Source organism: Aedes aegypti, chromosome 2, assembly GCF_002204515.2.
Source record: "Aedes aegypti strain LVP_AGWG chromosome 2, AaegL5.0 Primary Assembly, whole genome shotgun sequence".
Lineage (NCBI taxonomy): Eukaryota > Metazoa > Arthropoda > Insecta > Diptera > Culicidae > Aedes > Aedes aegypti.
The window spans coordinates 165469159-165491308 of NC_035108.1; the positions used below are offsets into that span (position 1 = coordinate 165469159).

Consider the following 22150-nt stretch of genomic DNA (forward strand, 5'->3'; position numbering starts at 1 on the left):
ATATTATTTTTAATAAAAGTACCCTAGGACATTAGTAGCCCGCGAATGCCCGCGATGAGAATAAGTTCATTCGAAAGCTAAAATCAAGAGCTTTCAAGTAGGGTACAAATTATTTTGCGAAAACTTGCGATAGACCACTTTCAACGCGTTTGAAGGTGTACGGAGTGCAATTCTAATTAAATAATAATAATCCTGTAATAAGTACGTGCATTGCAATCGCAGTAGCCATGAATTGCATCCCGTCCCGACGAGAAGAAACGAAAAACTCGCTCCAATCTTCTTCTTCTTCTTTTTATTTCTGGCGTTACGTCCCAACTGGGACAAAGCCTGCTTCTAAGCAGGCATGTGTTCTTATGACCACTTCCGCAGTTATTTACTAAGGACTTTCTTTGCCGATTGACCATTTTTGCATGTGTATATTGTCTAGCAGGTACGATGATACTTTATGCTCTGGCAAGTCGAAAAAAAAATACTTTACCAAAAGACCCTCGACTGGTGGGATTGGAATCCACGATTCTCAGGTTAGTCTAGCTGAATAGCTGCGCGTTTACCGCTAAGACTCTCTGGGCCCCTATGTATGCAATATTTTGGTGCTATACCATAATTAAATATTGTCTATACCTTTATTTGGTATTATTAGGACATTGAACTACCTTGAATTTACATTTGAACTGTCACTAAATAAAATAACACAAATTATCTCGGCTTATTAAGATGGTTGAATGGAACTATTTCCTTCGACATGCAGCCTCCCGATAAAACGAAACAAATTGGAAAAATCATTCCCTACGTGGACTTGCTTTACCTGTTAAAACAAGTATGATAACAGACTGAAGCTAAAGACATGACAATCATGCTGAAACTGATTAAATGGATGATACTTGCATAAAGACAGGGTTAGATCTGAGATATTTATGGACAAATGTGCATGAAATTTCACTTTTTTTTCAGACGTCACATGAATTTCAACATTTATTTTTGTATATCTTTTTGAGTGGTTTTTCCAATCACGAGTTCATCGTAGTGTTTTTTTACAAATTTGAAAAATTGGCGCAATTAATAAATAAGGTGGTCATTAAGACAAGATGAACATATATACTTATGATGGTTTTTGTGTAGAGCTTACATATCTTTGGATGAATAGTTAATATTTTTTGTCAAAAATTGTGCTTTAGTCTAGTTGTTCCGTGTACGGAAGAAGTCATGCGATGCGTGAACATCTTTTGTGTTTCCTTTTCCTACCGTTTCTATCCCGCGCGTGTGGAGATTTTTCTTCCACGCCTCACCTTCATGTACGATCACGCCACGCAAGGCTCTGTGCAGAGGAAGGAAGTGTGAAAAAGTACAGTCTTCGAGAAAGTGTCGACAGCAACCAACGTGTTTAGAAGAAAGTTCAAACTCACGTATTAATTTAGTTAATTAAAGAGTAGTTAAGTAGTGTATCAGTTCATTTCCCAGTAACCCAGTCCTAGTTCCGAAGAAGTGTCCTCCCGAAAAAGCCGTGAAGTGTATCGGCTACAAGACGAAGCGTCCAGCGAGGGATCCTTACCCTCTAGCTTCGGCCGTCCTCCCCGAAAGTGTTATAGTCCACTTTGCTCGTTCCCCCAGACGGAACCAGCCTGCCTAAGTTGACCATTTTGTATGGAAGATTGTAAAAGTTGAAAATGTATTGTCCAAACCTGAATATTCTAATTATCAGTCAAAAACAAGAAAAAATCGAAAATAAAAGTCCATAATAGTTCAATATGGCATAAAATATGTCAAATATATGATTTCAGCTGTTTTAAAGAGAGTTTGAAGTTTTGTCCGACATTTGTTCCAGATCGAACCACTGTGCAATGGCCTGCAAGATCCAAAAATTTGATTGACTATTTTTGTAATAGTTATCTTACCAATTCATCTAGATTTTATTATTCAGAGAACCTTGCAGTAATTTCTGCAGAAGCTCCATAAGAGATTACTTTAATATTTCCCGGTTATATTCAGTAATTTTCCAATCTTTGACAAATCGTTAGAAAGATACATTTTTGGATAAATATTTCGAAGGAATCTTAAGAGGAATCTTCGGAGTAAATCGTGAAGGTACATTCAAAGAAATTAATAAGCAATAATTTGTAGAAATTTCTGAGAAACCAGAGTCATATCTGTAATCTATACAGGTCGGACTCGATTATCCAGAGACTCGATTATCCGGAGACTCGATTATCCGGGGACTCGATTATCCGGGATTCGATTATCCGGAATTTTAGACTCGATTATCCGGAATTTGTTTTTTGATGTTCTTGTTTTTCAATTTTTATGTATAAATCTGAGATAATTTGGTATTGCAACAAAGAATATGAATGGTTTTGCAATTTTGAATGTATTTAAGAAAAGGGAGGTTTGAAAAAGTGTTTTTTTGTGTATGTTGGTCAAAAAATTTGTTTTTCTTGTAAAGACCACTACTGTTCCTAGAAATAATTTCTGGCCACCGTATCATATAAATCAAACAACAAAAATAGATAATGTTAAAGTTCTTTTATCGAAGATTTCATTTTTTTCTTAGTGATTCGATTATCCGGAGGATTCGATTATCCGGAGTTAAAAAAATCGATACTCCGGATAATCGAGTCCGACCTGTACAGGTAAAATCACAACTGCACAAAATCAACGTTTGATTAAAAAAAATCGCAATGATCTGTATTTTAGCGGAATTACCGTGATGAGATTAGGTCAAAACCGCATATGTGCTGTTTGATTTTTAAGCAACTTTCGTTATTTGATTTGAAATATTCTTCTGAATATGAAAATACGCTCGTGAGTAATGCATTTGCAAATGCTGAACAAATAATTGAAATTACATTATTTTTCGTTGAACAATAAAAAGTGCCCCATTCTCACAATTTTAAGACGAATTCCATGTCAAATCGATCAGTCACAGAACTCGACCATCTTCGATTTGCAGCAAATTTTGCACATGTTTTTGGTATGGTACAATAAGTTCTTTCCATAGAAAAATCGATCATTTTGACTTGAGGATAACTTTTAAAAATGGCCTATAAATTTTTGTATGCAACTTTTTTGAAAATTGCTAACTCCGAAACTGTTGATTTTAGAGAAAAATGTTATATGTAGAAATTGTAGTGAATCGTTTGGCCTACAAATGAAAAACATACACTGAAAATATTTTTTTTTTCATGAATAATTCTAAATTAAATTTAAATTTTAAGTTACACAAGAATCCCATTTTTAACATTTTTTTAAATTTTCACCATAGATTCTTGATAGTAAATAGATGTTTGGGACAAAGTTCCATGATGGAGATATTTTTAATAAAAAAGTTTTTCTAAGAACAACTTTTGACCTGATTTTTAACTTTTAAAAATGGCCTATAAATTTTTGTATGCAACTTTTTTGAAAATTGCTAACTCCGAAACTGTTGATTTTAGAGAAAAATGTTATATGTAGAAATTGTAGTGAATCGTTTGGCCTACAAATAAAAAACATACACTGAAAATATTTTTTTTTTTCATGAATAATTCTAAATTAAATTTAAATTTTAAGTTACACAAGAATCCCATTTTTAACATTTTTTTAAATTTTCACCATAGATTCTTGATAGTAAATAGATGTTTGGGACAAAGTTCCATGATGGAGATATTTTTAATAAAAAAGTTTTTCTAAGAACAACTTTTGACCGGTTTTCAAAATTTTGTTGTTTTTTGCCAAAATAAATACATTCTGATGATGCAATAAGAATCTTGAAATGATTCTAAACCATAATGATTATATTAATAATTTCTCTAGAAAAGCCATTTTTGAATTATATCGAGTTTAATGCAAAATATATTATTTAAATATTAGAATAGGCCATTTTTATTAGTTACTCGCGATTCCACTAAGCATTTCACTAAGCAAATTCCACTAAGCATTCCTTTAGAAATCGCTGGAGGGATTTCTGGACGAATTCTGAAGGTATTATAGAAGAAACCTCTGAAGTAGGTACTTCCTCGAGAAATGATGCGTCAACAAATTTCGAAAAGAACCTGTGAAATAGTCGCATAAGAATCTTCGAAGGTACTTTAGATACCGTAAAACGGGGTAGCTTTGATAGTTTTTTCGAAGAAAACTTCAATATTATTACAATTTATATTTTCAAAACAAGTACTGACATCCTAGCTATCGATTGCACTTGGTAGATTGCCAAAAGATTTATTCTGAATGGATATATTATTTTTCATATAATCAAAAGTCGGTTTTCTGTTCTGGGGTAACTTTGATAATGGAGTATATAAATCGAACAAAATTGAATGAATTACGGAACATTTATAGGGCGTTGCATACCTCTAGGCGTTTCACGCTGTATGGAAATTTCTGACTTAGATTACAAAAATGGTACCAGTTTGTAAAAATGATTTTCGCTAAGAGATTTGAGACTGAATTCTGAAAGCATTGCAAAAATGCTAAAATCTTAAAAAAAATAATTTTTGCAAATAAATCCTCAAATGCACTTGATTCCAACGAAAACAGCTTTCACGGGTAGAAATCAGAATACATAACACAAGATTATGACTCATGATATCATGATTCCAGCGTGTTTTCGTCTTATGAAAATACACAATGATTTGGACTCATGATATCATGAATCAGATTGCCGTAACGCAACACACGCGTTAGGTTTTTGTTGCTGATTGCTCGGAATCATGATTCAAATGCCAAAAATGCTGAGTCGCGCATCCGTTTATGATCGACAAAATAAAAAAAAAGTTTAAAATAGCATGCATTGAGAATCGAGCCAAGAACCTTCCGATTGTGAGCCACGTACTCTACCACTCAACCGCTTAAACATCTAGAATTATGAGTGATCGATACGAATGTGATGAAGCAAAGTGCGCCGCTTAGTGTTTTCACACTGGATGTTACGCTTATGAGGATTCATGATTAAGACTCCAGGAACCATGATTTGTGATCCTGATATTATGACCTAACCAATTTATGAATTTCATGATTTGTAAATCATGGTGTGGGGATCAGATTTTTATCCGTGTTGACATGAAGTGTCATACTAATACTCTTTACTCTTGCTTTTGTTTTTCTTAACTGATTGACAGATTGATTACGGTACCTCCCATCAAAAATAGAAACTTGCATTAAAGTACAGTCTTTAGAAAGAGACCAGCTACCAGCCCTGCCCTTGACGAACAACAACGTAGCGCAGCGATGAAGCGCCAGACGATTATCGACGTTATACGACCGTGGCCTCAACTCGTGGGCCAAGATTTTCTCCAAACAGTTCCACCACAGCCGAAACCATTCGAAAAACACTGCGCACAATAAATCACCGAACGATCGACGTGCGCAAAGCAAAACTGTGGCCTCCCCAGCGAAACTTTTCGCGCGCAACTTGATCGAAAATGACGATCGTCAAGTGGTGTGTTATGACAGCACGTTTGGTTTTTCCCCCCAGTTGCCGCCAGTCAGTTCTGTTCGTGGCGCACTTGCTTTGGGCCAACGTTTCTATGGTAACGCGACCGTGATTGGTGCAATGAATGCGGCGCTGGCTCCGCCCCTATCGTCCATCTATGCAAGTTTCCACGCGATTCGTGGCAGCCGCCGTCGCCACCACCAGTCGTGAAACCATAACTCATTCGAAGCGTGCAAATATGGCTTTCGCTGAAGGTTGTTCGGGGCCATTGGGAAATTGAATGATTTTTATTTCTTGTTTAATTGGAATTGAGACCTTTGGGTCCGTCTCTAGCGTTGTGGTAATGTCCCTGGCACAAAAGCAAGGTGTCGCGGGGTACAATTCCAATTCCCGGTGTTGTCTACGATCACTTCGGGTTGAGAATGATACGAATTTGACAAAGAAAGCTATCTGGGTAAAGACGAAAAATAACTGTTTTGCGATTCCGTTGCATATCAGTAGGGTCAATGGAAATTTGAGATTTCACGGAAGCCTTTCAGAAGCTTTTCATAACATGGCTGAAAAGTAGTATTTCGTTTTGGGAGTTGTAAAATTAATATCTGAATGACTCCATCGAATTGCTCGGGATTCCTCAATTACTTAGTTAACTAGCTTTTTTTTCTTTCTTATTATTAGAGCATTCCAAAAATTACAATTTTTTTTTAAATATAGGTGTTCTGTGTTAGGCAATTCTATCATCCTAAATTGGTAATAGTCTATAATGTTTTTTATTAACATACTTAAGCATGAGCCCAAGATACTTAATTTCATCTAAGCAATGTATTGGAACCCCTCTCATCGTGACAACATATCTACTTGTAGATTTCAAATAAAAAAAACTTTTGATTAATGTGGGAATATTATAAGCTAAGGCTTCGAAGCATTAAGAGAAATCTTCCATTTTTGCAAGTATGAAGAAAATGATCCAAACTTTCTTGCAATCTACTACAGATGACACGCAGGTTTCGTCTTTTGGCGGAGAGGCCTGTGTCATCCGCAAACAAAGATGTTTGACATCCCTGAGGTAACTCTGGTAAATCAGATGTAAAAATATTGTATAAGATTGGTCCCTTGAGGAAAATACTTGAACTTAGACTAGGAGTTCTGATAATGAAGTGTACAATTTGTCAGATAACTTTGGATTAATATAATAATGTATTGTGTATTTTTTTTTATCAGTCAAGCTTTCATGTTAAATAATGTTAAATGCTTTTTCTATATCTAGAGGAGAAACTAGTTGAATAACCTCCAGATTTGTAGGCAGTGGCGTAGCTAGAGTTTTAGGGGCGCAGTGCGGAGATAGATTTAGGGGCCTCTCAAAAGAGGTTTATAAAATGGTTGCGGTACTTTTCCCCGAATGTTGGCTGTGTCGGCTCTCATAATGCCGTTTACTCGAACGCCAGTTCCCCGATTACCCCGTTTCTCCGAATAGCCCAGTTCCCCGAAAAGGTTTTAGCACTCTTAATTGTAATAACTATTGCATTTCAAAATGGTGAACGAAACGGTCATCAGATATGCACCCTTCTTTATTTGATTGGCGGTTCTGTCGAGTTTTACCGTCCTCAGCAATATGTGTTTAGTCGAAAATGTTCAAATATTTCCTTCTTTTGATTGCTTATCGTTTGTTCTAGCTCAGCACCCAGTCACTAAAGACTATCCTTACACCATTTTGAACTGCATCACTTTTCAGGGAAAATGACATTCGGGGAAAAGTAGCACAATATTGCAAAATATGCCTCTCAATGCCGAACTCAAACGGACCTTAATTTTTTTTCAGAAACGTTTAACATTTTTAATAAAATTTATCGATAAGGCTTGAGCTTTTCAAGACACTTTATTGATTAGATTTGACGTGGACAAGGTTTCCGTCAGGAAATAGTTTTTGTGGAATAAAAAAAAATATGATTCAATTGTCAGAAGTAGCTATAAGTTTCTGTTCAAAAGGATCTTTAAAGGTATTCCTGGATAACGTTCTGTATGTTGTATGGTATTTAGTAGTATGCTTACGGTTATACCTAGTCAAAATCTTTGAAGACTCGTGTAAAAGGATCTTGGAACAATTATTAGGAAAATAACTCTACAATTCTAGTATTGCGCAAATCACTGAAACTTTTTGTGGTTTTTAAAGCAAATCTAGGAAATAATTAAGGTAAAATGTTTGATTTTATTATTGCTATATGATGCAGAACTCCCAGCAAAACTCATCAAGAAAATTTACGATTATACCTTAAAAGATTCCTTGAGGGGTTTTGAGATTTCTGCTCAGTGGAATTTGTGGTTGAATTCTTGAAGAATCTTTAAAAAATCTGGATAGAAATTTTCGGAATTGCTGTGACATTTTCTTCAAAAATCCCTTAATAAATTGACGTTTATACGGGATAGCCACATAGATTATTACCACCAATATTATAAAGCCATTCTTAAAAAAAATACTAGAAAAAATCTTGATGGCATTGCTTAGAGCATTCTGCGGAGGGAACAAGTTCCCTGGATTTGTTGCTTAGAATACATAGAAGAAATCTAAAGACAATTAACACCGTCTTCAGCCCAAGGCTGCACAGACTGAACAATCACGAACGTTAGGCAACGGACAACACAGAACACCCAGTAGCCCAGTGATGAATTATTCGTTTGACGAAAAGTTTCCACCGACTGGAGCGGGAATCGAACCCACACTTCGTGGCACATTACGACTGACGCCGCTAACCGCATGGCCATAGCCCACGAAGATAGAATTTATGCAAACAAATCCTGAGAGAATTCCAAAATAAATACTTGGAAATATTTTCTCGTTTTTCGTACGAAATCTTAAAGGATTCTCTTGATACATTTAAAAAAATGTTCATGGTATAATTGTATATAGATTACCAGGAGAAATTTTCAAAGAAATATCCTGAAGAATTATTTGTGGTCACCCGAGAATAATTTTGGATGACTTGTGGTAGGTATTTTTGGATAATTTAAAATATTACACCTGACATTTACAGTCACTGTTCAAATTAAAAAACATAAATTGAAATTTATGAAATTAACTGTCTTGTATTTCATATGTTTCTGCTCAATTTTGTACCCTGAATATTTTTCCCCGCTCTGAGCCTCCCAAGTTGTCTCGTACAAAAAAGAAAATTAATACATGCATCTTCCTAAATAGTTAAAAAAAATAAGTATTTGGCATATTCATTCTACAAAATTCATGCTTTTGAAAACATCTAGATTCTAGAACGTTAAAATCTAAACAAAAACGTACATGTTTAAGGCCGGTTTGCTACTGACAAGAAAAGGAATCGCCTATCTCGATGCGTGGAAAATTTCTCCCAAGAAATGGTCAAGTAAATCACATTTTTCTGATCGCAGTACGCAGTTGAGGAGAAATGTCACTTTAAAGGGGGCTCTCTGTAGGAAATTTCTTGACCCTTTCAATCAAGGAATTTCAAACTTTTCTTGAGCGAAACAGCATACTTAGCTTTAGACTTTAACTCATGTATATATGTACTATTGAGAAGATGTATGTATCATATCTAAAATGAATGACAATGAGAATTGTTCAGATCGAAAGTAAATAAATATAAGTTAAATTTTTACCAATCCTCCAAATTTTTGTAGGCCTACAAACTTGAGAAGATTTGTTAGGAAATCGGAATTCATGAAGTATTACATAAATACTAAATATTTATGAGTCCAACGCAGTAATTAAACTCAAATCCTTCAAAATAAGTATCTTCATCACGGCCGCGTTTAGCTATTAGAAGACTAAGTTCACTCATGCGTGCAATCGATTGAATAACAACTAGGAAAATAACGTACAATATAAATATTCATGAAGACCCCTAGAATGTGTGGCCCAATTTCACGGTCGCCCCGAGGCCCTCGGCCCACGCTAAAAGCATCTTCAGTAGAGTTCATTCGAATCGTATACAGCCATATGCTATGGTGACAATTTAGGAGGGGTGTTTTGGGGGGAGTTACGGTGTAACAGTTTGGAATCAATCTTTTGAGATTGCACAAAAACTTCAAAGGCACTAATCTTACGAAGGAAACATCCAGCAACAGTGCACTTTTTATTTTGTATTTGTATTTGTATTTGTATTTGTATTTAAAATAATCCATCTGACAAATTAGTCTTAATGAATAAAAACTTGAACATGACATACACTTAACACAGATTACTGAACTACAGATCGTATTCTATTAGCAAAATGCCTCGTCGGTTCATCGAACTCGAAAAACTCTTCGACAGCTGAGAATGCTCGGATGCACGCTGAGATGGGTTCGTTGTATCCAAATACGGTGCGATGGAAACTTGATTGGAGCAGTGTTGTACTCCGGAGAACTCGGTTAGGAACACGAAATTCTAGCAAACTAAGCAGTTCTGGAGCATCGACTTCGCCATTTAGCAACTTCGCTATAAGCAACGATTGCTGTACCTTTCTTCGTCGATCCAATGTTTCTAGTCCCAGGAGTCGGCATCTATCCGGATACGGTGGCAGGTTATCGGGGTCCCTCCATGGCAAGTTTCTTAGTGCCAAACGAATGAACCTTTTTTGAATCCGTTCAATTCTTAGACTCCACGTGAGTTGGTGCGGATGCCAAACGACGGATGCATTTTCCAAGATAGGGCGTACCAGGGAACAATACAATGATTTCCAGCAGTGCGGGTCTGAAAAATCCTTGGCAACGTTGGAAATAAAGCCTAGCTGACGCGTTGCTTTTGAGATGATTGCAGAACGATGCAGCTCAAACGACATTTTCTCATCAAGCTGAACCCCTAAGTCAGTCACATGATCAACTCTGTTGAGAATGATCCCATCAATTTCGTAGTGAAAAACAATTGGATGCATCTTGCGGTGAAAAGTGATCACCTGACATTTCTCTACGCTAATAATTAGCTTGTTTCTGCGGCACCAATCGGCAAACAGTGTTAACGAGTTCTGAAGACGCATACAATCATTTTCAGTCCGTACTACAATGTACAGTTTGAGATCATCGGCATAAATCAGCTTAAATCCTTCACCGAGAACCAAGCCAGCATCGTTAAAGAAAATAATAAATAGCAACGGTCCAAGGTTGCTTCCTTGTGGGACACCAGACTTGTTCGAAAAGGGTAATGATACACATCCATCGATTTTTACTCGCAGCTCTCGTCCCGTAAGGTACGACTCCATCCAAGAAACCAAATGCGTTGATACTCCGAGGCGGGACAGTTTGTGCAAAAGTATTCGATGGTCAATCTTGTCGAACGCAGCTTTTAAGTCGGTATAAATTACGTCAACTTGTGCCTTTTCTTCCATGCTCTTCATGCATTTTGACGTAAAAGTCAACAAGTTTGTAGTAACCGATCGGCTAGGCATGAATCCGTGTTGCTCAACGGAGATGTAGCATTTTGTTGTTTCGAAGATAATTCCACACATTATTATTTCGAACAGTTTCGAAACAGCTGACAGGCTTGTAATACCCCGATAGTTTGTAACATCATGGCGATCACCGCGTTTGAAAACGGGTGTCATGAACGATTGTTTCCAGATGCGTGGAAATTTTGCTTGCTGAAGTGACTGATTGAAAATATCGCACAATGGTTGTACCAATGCAGAAATACAACGACAAATAATAATTGCCGGTAATCCATCAGGACCAGGAACATACGACCGTTTTAGCTTTTTCGCGGCCAATAAGATCATATCGGGATTTATGGTAAATGCACTAAGATCAACAACATCTGCAGGGACATCTCGAGTTGCGTCAGCTACTTCCTGTATTGATGCGGTGTTTGCAGCAAATATAGCTTCAAAGTGCCTGGCGAATAATTGGCTTGATTCTACGGCAGTCCTAGCACATTGCTCGTTCAAAAAGACGTTCGTTGGAATTGCAGAACTTTTTCGTTTGGAGTTGACGAAGCGCCAAAAACCACGAGGATTCCTTCTCAAATCTCTTTGTACACGCAATATGTACAACTTGTAAAGAGAGGCATTTTTAAAACGGTATGCATTGCTGGCTCGTTGGAATTTTCGTTTATTGCTTGGCGTGCGTTGACGACGTAGTTTACGTTGGCAAGCATTACGCGCGCGTTTTAGTTCCCGCAAGCGAGGCGTACTCCAGGCTGGCGAAACTGACGGTCGTATTCGTGGGACATTCAAAGCAAGCCAATTGTTCAAAATGGAGCAAAAATTTTCGGCCACTTGATCAATGTCATTGCTAAGAAATATTTCGTTCCAGTCTATGATTAGCAAATAGTCCAGAAGAGCGTCAAAGTCGATTTGACGAAAATTCAGTGGTCGGTTTTCTTGAGGTTGGGCAATCCTTTCGTCGCGTACCAAACACGCAGGTAAAGAGATTTCGAGCGGGGGATGATGAGAATCAACGGGTAACATCGGAGCTAACGAACAGTCAACATCAGCCACACATTCAGAAAGGCAAAAAACCAAGTCAAGAGTGCGATCCAGCTGGTTGCGAACAAGATTCCTTTGGGCGAGGCACAAATAATCCATTCCGTCCAGCAGAGTGCTGCTGGCTAACGGTAGTTGACGACTGTTGCATTGAACAGTGTTATCAACCAAGCACCAGTTCATACGAGGTTGATTATAATCGCCACACACCAAAACAGCGTCGCCAAGTGAACATTTCTCGCAAAGTTCATTCAATGCCGAAAGGTGGTCATTGATCACATTAACATCTTGACTTCTATCCGGTGGAATATAGATCGCGCACATGAAAACCTTCCTACCTTTGATTGTCGACGAAACACAGATCTGCTCCAAACTCTGCGCACTTACGGTTCGCTCAACGCTGCTTACATAACGCTGAGCAATAGCAATTAGAACACCCCCAAATCGAGATTTGCTACTGTTGACGGGGCTCCGATCACAGCGATACACATTGAAGCCTGAACCAAAAAGCTGTTGCCCGTTGATGCAGTTGTCCAATCCGGTCTCGGTCATGATGATCACGTCGAAATTGCAGTCGGTTGTCGCCAAAAGCAGGTCATCTATTTTCGTCCTCAGGCCACGCACGTTTTGGTAATAAATCCAAATAGCATCATCATTATCGTCACGACTGGAAACAATCGATGTTGAGGGAGGAATATTGTTCTTAATGCATTTGTACTTGCCTGCATCTACGTGTTGGAAGACCCCGTCGCCACACTCGGACACAGGACCGGGATGGCTGCGGGTCGCTGGCAGGAGGGGCTCGACTGTGCCGAGGGGATAAGGGGCTCCCAAAAAGCTAGCAGGCATGCATCCCGGAGAAGAACTGGAAATCGAACGGCTCGATCGGAAATCGTCTACATCCACAAAGCGACGATTATACAAGCGTGAATGCGTCTCCACAAGGTTACTGGAAGCAATGAGCGTTAACGGCAGAGAGTCGTCCTTAATACAATTATACTTGCCTGCATTTTCATGATGGAAGACCCCGTCACCACACTCGGACACAGGACCGGGATGACTGCAGGTCGCTGGCAGGAGAGGCTCGACTGTGCCGAGGGGATCAGGGGCTTCCCAAAGGCTGGCAGGCGTGCATCCCGGTGGTGAACTGCTTGATGCTGGTGAGCAGCTAAACAACTGGGTTTCACCGAAGCTGGTGCATCGATTGTAGCCAGGGTTGACTAAAGTTAGCACTCCATTGTTGGAGTCATCGGTGATTGCAATGGTTGCTGTTGTAACGGCGGTATCGACAATTTCAGCGGGAGTGGTTTCCGAAATTTTGGAATCCCAAAATCCTCAAATTCTCGAAACAAAAGTCCTTCTGGCCAAGTTTCAGGATCAAGTGCTTTACTTTTAAGCGACGGATCCAGCCCAATTTTGAAAGACACGAAAGTAAGCGTGCTGATATCTTTGTCTTTTGGAACGAGTTTTACTACTGTTGGATCAGAAGTTAACTCTAGATTAGCTTTAATCATAGCGGAGACAGAATCAACGGAAACGTCAGGGCAAATTCTGGACAGATAAAGCCAAAACTTTTGATTCACATCCGTTTGGCAAATGGGAACGGATACTACGTTTTCATTTGCTTTTTTGCTACCCGTGCGACACTGATCAGTCACGCGTACGTTTGAATCATTTTCGCGTCGTCGTTTAGCACTCCTTTGCTGGTCGATTGTTGGCCAGCGAATGCTGGTTGCTGGAGAAATTGAAGTTGAGGGCTTCGAATTCAGTTGCTTAATTTCGCTGCGTAGATCCGTGATGGCTGATGTAAGCGAGTTGAGAGGTGATCTTTCATCGGCATGATTGGTGAGCGCACGAAAATGAGAATTTTCGAACAACTCCGCGCATCTATCGCACATCCAAAAAAGATTCTTTTTATGGGTAGTGAAATATGATGTCAATGCGCGGGTTACGTTTGTACATGATGTCATATGGAAAAAAGCTCCACAATAGCCACGGCAGACTACCACATCGATGCCAGTTATGGGTTCCAAACACTTTCCACATTATTTCGCCATCGTAAATCGCCTGCGCGTAGACTTCCAACGATAATGCTGAACGGATAAAGCTAGACGTTGAGCTTCTGGTCGATGTTTCCGTTATTTGCCAGTATATGTCGCTCCGGTTGAAAAAAGTGCACAGGAATTGTGAAGGCTTTTCGTTTGGTGTGAACCACGAACAGCAACAACCTTCACTCAAATATTGATATTTATCACCACGGCACAGCACAAATGCATAAACATACACGGTATTGTTTCACAAGACGCAATATTAGCACGGGGGAACAAAATAACGATTTAATGGTTACGATATCACAACAAAAATAAAATAATAATCACGAGCGGATTTTGTTTGCATAACATACACCAAGCAGTGATGCCCTAGCAGAAAGCTTAAAATAAGACTACCAGGAACGTTTGCCTACTATTTCTCCAGTTTAGTGCCTTTGAAAACGTGAGTAGGGTCACAAGTCGGCTATTATGACGGCCATCTTTGGATTTCGAGATGTTTCACCTTAAACAAAATGTCCACGTGGACATCGTTCATTTGACAAAGGAAAACAAAAAACAAACATCAAGCAATCAATCAAACATGCAATCAGTCAAACAATTTGGAATCTCACATTTGTCTTTTAAAATGGTTTAGGCTTCATTAGACTGAAGTCATTCATTTATTTCAAACATCATTCTCATAGGTTTCCTTGAATTTGGCCAAAGACGAAATATTTATAAACAGTTTGCATTTTTTTCAATTTCAATTTATTTAATTTTGCAAATTGATGCTTTTTTTATTTACTTTCTTATAAGACACTTTTTAGAATTCGTGTTTCTTGGTCAAGCTCTTATAAGATTTTTAAAAGCAAATTTGAATTAACATTATCTACATATAAAACAGTTTTTATTTTAAATGGAACAATTTTGAAAAGGACGTCTATGGTAAACGTTTCCAAATGAAAGTATTTATAGAATATTTCATAAGACAAACAAGTTTGTAGGTTTTTTTTCAGTAAAATAACCTGTTTTCAAAATATTTCTAAAAGGAAATTTTGCCCTTTCTGCAAGCTGGAAGATTTGCATTGACATAAAAGTCCGTGATTGAAATATTGGTAAAAATTGGTAAAATTCATATTTTTTATGGATTACGGAAAAAAATTGAGATCAGTCAAAGCTATCGAAACAGAAATCCAGACTTTAAAACATAACTATTTTGAATGAAAAACGGCCAAACTTATTTTAATTCTGTTCTGTACATATTTTAAGGACATCAGAATGTAGCTGTGCCTAAGTTGACTTTGGAAGAACTTTCGAACAAATCATAAAAAATTAAGAGTAAAGTCGTCTTAAAATTATTTTAATCTCATTTAATCCTTTTTCATCATGCGTGTTTACAAAATAAAATTGTACCAAACTTTGAATTTAAATGCATTCTATACGTCGCACGCTCATTGTTACAAATTATGAGCTCAATAAAATAAAGAGGCCCCTATGATAAAGTGAATCAAAAGTGCCGGGAATAGGATACTTAAATTACATAACACAATATTTTTTTTATATTAAGAAACTTTGCAGTTTAAATTCGTCGGTGATTTAAACTCAGGTCTGCCCGTCCCATTCACGATGATTTGCTATACATTTGCTGCACATTCAAATTGATCTTGATGCAAATTTGTCAAGTCTATCTTCAGGATAGCTTGATGGTAAGTCCAAACAGATTTTGGTACATGTTTTGAACTGTGAAGGTAAAAAAGAAAATTTCATTGAAACATTATCGATATAAGAATATATAAGGTTATGAAATGCCTCTCGAATCATAATGAGACTTATATCAATATTATTTTAATTTACCAACTTTTAATGTTTGAGTTTGCTAACAACTACTCCAACTCCCTCCCTACCCTATTTTGAAATAATTAATTATTCTAATGGCATATTATAGTAATACTTTAGGAAACATTTTTTTAACATTTAAAGATGTCCAATAAATTTCTTAACAAATCCAATGATTTTCGATGTTTTTTTTTGGCTTATATGTGTACCCAACCGGCCGAAGAACAGTAGGAGAAAATTGAACAAAAAATTTTACATCGGATTTTTTTTCCTTTAAATTTCATGATAAGCAATTCTTTCAAAGATTACATTCATTCCTTATAACGAAGTGTTCTGTGTTGGGCAACACTCATCCTGATTTGTTTCAGAATAGATGCAGATTAATTGGTTCAGAAATTTGCAGGTTAATAGGTTCATACGTTCAAAATATTTGCAGGTATATTGAGTTTATATTTCATATAGATTTTTAACATCCTTAAGGTAACTCAAGTAGGTCAGGTGTGAAAATATTGTACAATATTGGCCCAAGAATGCTACAATATGTAACAGCAGCTCTTATAAGTATCAGTATGACCATGCACACTTAAATTATTTTACGGATTCCTGTGAAATTTCAAAAGCTGAACAGTTCGGTGAAATTAATCTACAGATTACGGTAAATTTTTACAGTATTCGGTAAAAGTTCACCAGAACCCGTAAAATTTCGACGAAATTACGGTATTTTATTTCACCGAATTGTTCAGCTGTTGAGATTACGGTGAAATTCACCGATTTCCGGTACAATTCGTAGTTGCTACACCGTGATTGACCAGAGCAATCGAAGTTGCACAAATCGAGAGCTCAAAATGTAATGGTCAATAACGGTGCTGGCCACGTCCTTACGGTCATCGGGGAAGGGAAGGCATGTTAACTAGACAACCATTGTTACTGGAGACCTAAGAATCTTCTGCATCTCCACAGGATATTGAGTTATTGGGATAAGATACAGATCTGGGAGTCACCTTTAGTTGATGATGCGATCCATGATTAATTCATGCCTAACCGGATTCGCGATAGTATTCGATAAACGCATTGTACGCCGAACAAGTGTTCATTGCTCGCCATCGCAAGAGCAAGCGATATGATCAAAGGATCAAACACTACTAACCTGTAACAGCAGCTCTTATAAGAATTCTGTCTAATTTGGAATTTATTTTAATACAAAAACACTGTCAAATGCTTTTCTCTATGTAAAGAAAAGCAAATTAATATTTTTGAATTTATTTCTTTTTCCAAATCAGTCCAGGAAGGAATATTTTCTTGATTGATAATCTAGAACAATTTGATTTCCAATTGGACAAGTGAGATTCTAATTACGCGCTACAAAATGCATTAAAACTTTCTGAAATTTTGCGCAAAAAATGCGATTATCGAATAACAACGCGAATCTGGTTAGTCATGAATCTATCATGGATGGCATCACAAGCCATCGGTAACTATCCCATATCCTTACCTTAACTCAATATCCATTCCAAGACAACTGTAGAGATGCAGAAGATAGATCTCTAGTAACAATCGTTGTCCCGTGCTCATGCGATTCCTACTATATACTTTGGTTTAATATAATAAATATTCGGGAGATTTCGAAGAATAGGATTCTGCTAATTACAAAAAATAGAATTGTAGGTCTTACAGATGAAAATACTCTCTGTTGAGTTGTACAGTACAAAACCAGTTCAAATGCGATCCAAGGAACCAGGAAGTCAGGATATCGAGATACAGAATATCAAAAAAGGGAGAGTTTACTGTTTTCACGAAAAAAAAAACATTTTAAGGTACTTTCGAGCATTAAACCCAATAGGGTGAGATCCCCCAGTACCGGACACCTAATTAGTGGCTTAAGTGGCTTCACTAAAAATATTCGTTTCATTGGTTCTTCTTACCCATTTACGATAAATATTATCATCTTTGTACCAAGAAAATTAAAATTTCAAAAATTGTTTTTGACATTACATTTTGATGATGAATTCTAGTACAAAATTGGTCAATCATATACCAACCATATGGTGGCTCCGAATACCGGACACAATGGAAATGGCTTGATTTCTAAAAAATACATAATCAAATGTTTTTAGTCCAGGAATAGTATTTCAAAGCCAATTTAATGCATTTGCAACATTTACAAGAACATTTTGAGTTTTACTTAGTTTGCATGATGTCCATCAAATATCAAATCAAATATTGCATTTTTAATCGACGGAATCCATGAAAAATGAATGTATTTACATATCATACAACAAATCAAGCTGTCTGAAAGGAGATGCTCGACCAAAAATGTAGTTTGTCCACATTTTGTTTAAATATGGTACAAAACACATTCAAGCTTTCAAATTATGATTATAATTGATCATGCTTGCGTGATCCACACTATTTTGCTATGTTCAAAACAATTATTGATTAGGCTCAAATCTAGGACGATACTTAAACTTTCTAACAATTTTCAAACATCTTAACTTTTTTTCAAAAAGTGTGCACATTTCAAGGATGTGTTATTCTACGCGAACATTACTTTCTATGATTGCTTTCTTTTCTTCTAATACACCATCTTGATTGAACCATGGTTTTTCAACTTTACACTTTGTTCGGTATTGGGTGCTGTCCGGAACTGGGGGATCTTCCCCTAGAACATACAGTACTGGACAGAATAAAGTACGCATTGGCCGTTTTTCCATACAAAATGATCAAGTTTGGAGTCTTATATCTCGGTTTCTAGTTGTCCGATTGACCTGAAATTTTCACCGCAGCTTGAAAGTAACCTCAAATTTGCTAGGCTAGAAATTCATAGTTTTTCATTAACGAACTTTTAAGTTATCGCAAATCTCAAATTTCGATAAAAATGACAAAATTTAAAAGTAAAAATCATTTTTAAATCAAAATATTTAGAGCACTATGTCCTTCTGCAAAAATGTACAATTTGATAAGACACACAAGTTTGCAGAACATCTTTTTTCGGTAAAACTGATTGTTTTCAAAATAGTTTCAAAATTAAATTTTGCAATTTTTTGCAAATTGAGAGATTTTTAATAATTTAAAAGATTGTGTTTCAAATGCAGTGATATTTTAATTGAGTGAAATCTATGTTATATCTAGGCTGTGGTGAAAATTTCAGATCAATCGGACCACTAAAAGCTGAGATTCAGATCTCCAAACTTGACCATTTTGTATGGAAAAACGGCCAATGCCTCCTTTATTCTGACCAGTACTGTAGACAGACATCTGTTTTATTGATACACCATTGTTTAACCGCCCTGGTATTCTCTAAAAGTCAGAGAACATGTTTTTCATGGTCACTTTGAAATATTTTGCCGTGCTCATATTTTTAGGAGCGTTTGAGTCCAATGGGTTTAATTATTCGCCAAAGTTTAATCAGAAGTAAATACTGAGGTCTATCCAGGTTTTTAAAAGCGCTAATGGCTGCCGCAAACAGGCTCGCTTTCTGGTAGGGACATGTCGATTTGACGTTTGGCTTGGGTCGTTTTCTATTGAACGGACCCAAGCTAAACGTCAAATCGACATGTCCCTACCAGAAAGGGAGCCTGTTTGCGGCAGCCATTAGCGCTCGTAAAAAGCTGGATACGAATTCCTCTAATAACAAGTTTGTTCCTTTGGTTATATTTAACTAAGATTACAACGGATCATACTTTTTCATCAAGACAGAGCGGCATATCACACTTAAATGAAACCCAATCATAAATATAAAACGTGTATAAAAGCCCATGCACGAGCTCTTGTACCGTGACCTGTAACATCTGTAGAAATTCCCAATTTACATCTGCCTAATTTGTCCATTAGGAAAGGTTACGCCATTGAAAGAAAAGTGTGCCGCTCCGAATTCGCAACATTCATAAAAGTACATTGCCTTCTTGAACTCTTTACGGTGGAATTATTTAAATTTCCACAAACACAAAATGCGGGTTGTTTTACATATCTGTCTGGCTCATATCATATAAATGCCGATTGGGATCCGTTACAGAAATCATTCTGCGAACAAAGTTAACACTCCGATAGTGATAAACAAGACTGACAAGAGGAGCTAGACCCATGATGAAATTCATTCTACTTCTAGTTGCTTTAGTGACATTAGCAGTTGCTGATGAAACGCCAGGATTCTTCATAAAACTTTCCAAAAGCGTACCCCGCATCGGACGGCGTGGTGATTTTGAAAACTTCTTCCTGAAACAGTCCAAGAGCGTCCCGAGAATCGGGAGACGTAGTGGACTCTTCGTAAGTAATAGCAAATATAATTGTGATATAATGCTAATGCACTCCATTTTTCGTTACAGACGGAACATTCTCCGGCCCAAGATAACTCGAATTGGTTCGAACGATTCATGCGTCCCGCAAAACGACCAATATCCACTCCACAAACAGAGAATGGAAAGCTTTACAGCAAAGTACGTCCATTAGATTTACATCATATCATCGATATCCTTTCGGATGACCTGTTTTTTGGATCGGACCTAAAGTTCATCTCTTGGGATGTGTTGGACGAAGCCCTCGAGGAAGATCCTGAGCTGATGGGGAAATTGAGCGCCCTGGCGAGAGACAAAGAAGTTCACCAGTTGAAACAGCTGCTTACAGAAAATAAGGACGAACTTGTTCAGTATGTGCCTCTGGAGAGTGGAACGTCAGACATGCACTCCAACAAGGCCTATATTTATCGCACCGATAGGGACGAACAGAATGCGGAGCTCAACAAGGAAAAAATAGAATATCAACAATAAGACGAATTGAATATGCTATTGGTTATGAATCGGGATCTTACTAAAGTATTTAAATATCTTGCAATTTAATATGCTTTACAGCGTTCTGTATGTTATATCCACTAACATAATATTTCTGTTTAACAATTGGTTTGGCCCTCCACTTCAATTTGTATCGATGGTGCAAGTATATTTATAATCGCATAACTATTATGAAATAAATTGATGATTTACATACTACATGTGACTAACCCTTCCTTAACCTTGCAGTAATGTAATGTCCACCATGTGGGACAGTAATTGATGCCGAGCACATGGAAATCGTGTAAATGTGACACCCATAGCATTATTGCATTTCGGCATATTAGTTTCCTATTGCAACAATCCCAATGCGTTCACTGCAACGTTCACCGTATTGAAAATTCAACATAGAAAAAAAAACAATTAGCTCAAATCAATGCTTTATTTACACAGCGTAACAAAAATGACATTTTTGCGTGGCTCAAGAATTAAATTATGCGTCTGTAGTAGATTTGGGATCGCTGAATCTGATGCCGTTCTCAGAAATGAATTTTTAGCTACAGGTCGACAAAGTTGTATAGAACACGGTTTATATGATGTTTACATGAAATTTAAAGTATGATCCATCAAATTTTTGCTGATTTCATCCAGCAAACACTCAAAATAGGAATTCAACTTTCATTTCAGATACCTATAGTTTAGTAGCAATTTCACGATAAAATTTAGATTAAATCGATTTTTTCAACATGCTTGCAGTCTCAATACAAAACCCTTCGTTTCTCTTCTATGGCAAAATACAATACTTTTCTGAAACACCAAAAAATAACTTCTGAGCATCGTTAGTATTATGAGCTTTGCTGATAAGTATTGTTATCCACATAAAGTTTGAATTCCGTGACAAACTAAGCAAATAAATTGCCATACAAGCTGAAAAATTTGCATGCAAGTTGGCTGACATAGTCAAATATTGCATTTTCAACAGACAATATCTCAACAACTAGACATGCTATGATATTTTTAAAAACGGCAATGGATTCAGCAACCCTTAATTCAGTGAATAGCGGTATTTTGATGCTTGGGACAAAAAACGTGTTCCGCAGTGTTATATTCTATGAAAACCTTATGCTTCGTGAGGCAACTTTGGCAAAGAAAGCTCTAATTTCATAAGTAGGGAAGTTGTCAAAGAACATTTAGCTGAGTAGCAAGCTCTGCCTCACTAAAGACGTAATGCCATTGGATTAAATAAGGATGAAGCCTGAAGAGAGAATTTAAGCGTGCGAAAAAGTCACCAAAATTTAGCGTTTCTACTTAGTTTTGCGAAAAACTGCTATGTATGTTTGATTATATTTAAATTATCCCTGTTTTTGGAATTTTTTATGTAGAAGATTGACTGTGTGGTATTTATTTCATTTCGGCTTTACTGGATGAAATGAAATATACACTTTTTATAAATTTTGTTTGGACATTTGTTTCAAACGAACTATCTGTTTGATTTTTATAGTTCTGCATTAGAACTTTTTATTGGAAAAATTCGGAATATTGGAAAAAAATATGTTAAGTCTAATGTGCTATGGAAATTTCATTCAAATGGGTCTACAAATTACTGAGATCTAGCCTATTATGGCACAATTCTCCAAAATTGCGGGGGTATTACCTCTGGAGCCGGCAGTCTGAGATCTAGCCTGTACATCTATCTAT

At 37.0% G+C, this 22150-nt stretch overlaps 1 protein-coding gene across 1 annotated transcript; it reads left to right on the plus strand.

Annotated features, from left to right (window-relative positions):
* Positions 1-19685: 19685 nt before the first annotated feature.
* On the plus strand, positions 19686-20659 carry LOC5572299. Its single transcript, XM_021843026.1, has 2 exons — positions 19686-19952; positions 20012-20659. The coding sequence occupies exons 1-2, from the start codon at positions 19770-19772 to the stop codon at positions 20450-20452; spliced, it is 624 nt and encodes a 207-aa protein (XP_021698718.1). The 5' UTR covers positions 19686-19769; the 3' UTR covers positions 20453-20659.
* The last annotated feature ends 1491 nt before the right edge of the window (positions 20660-22150 follow it).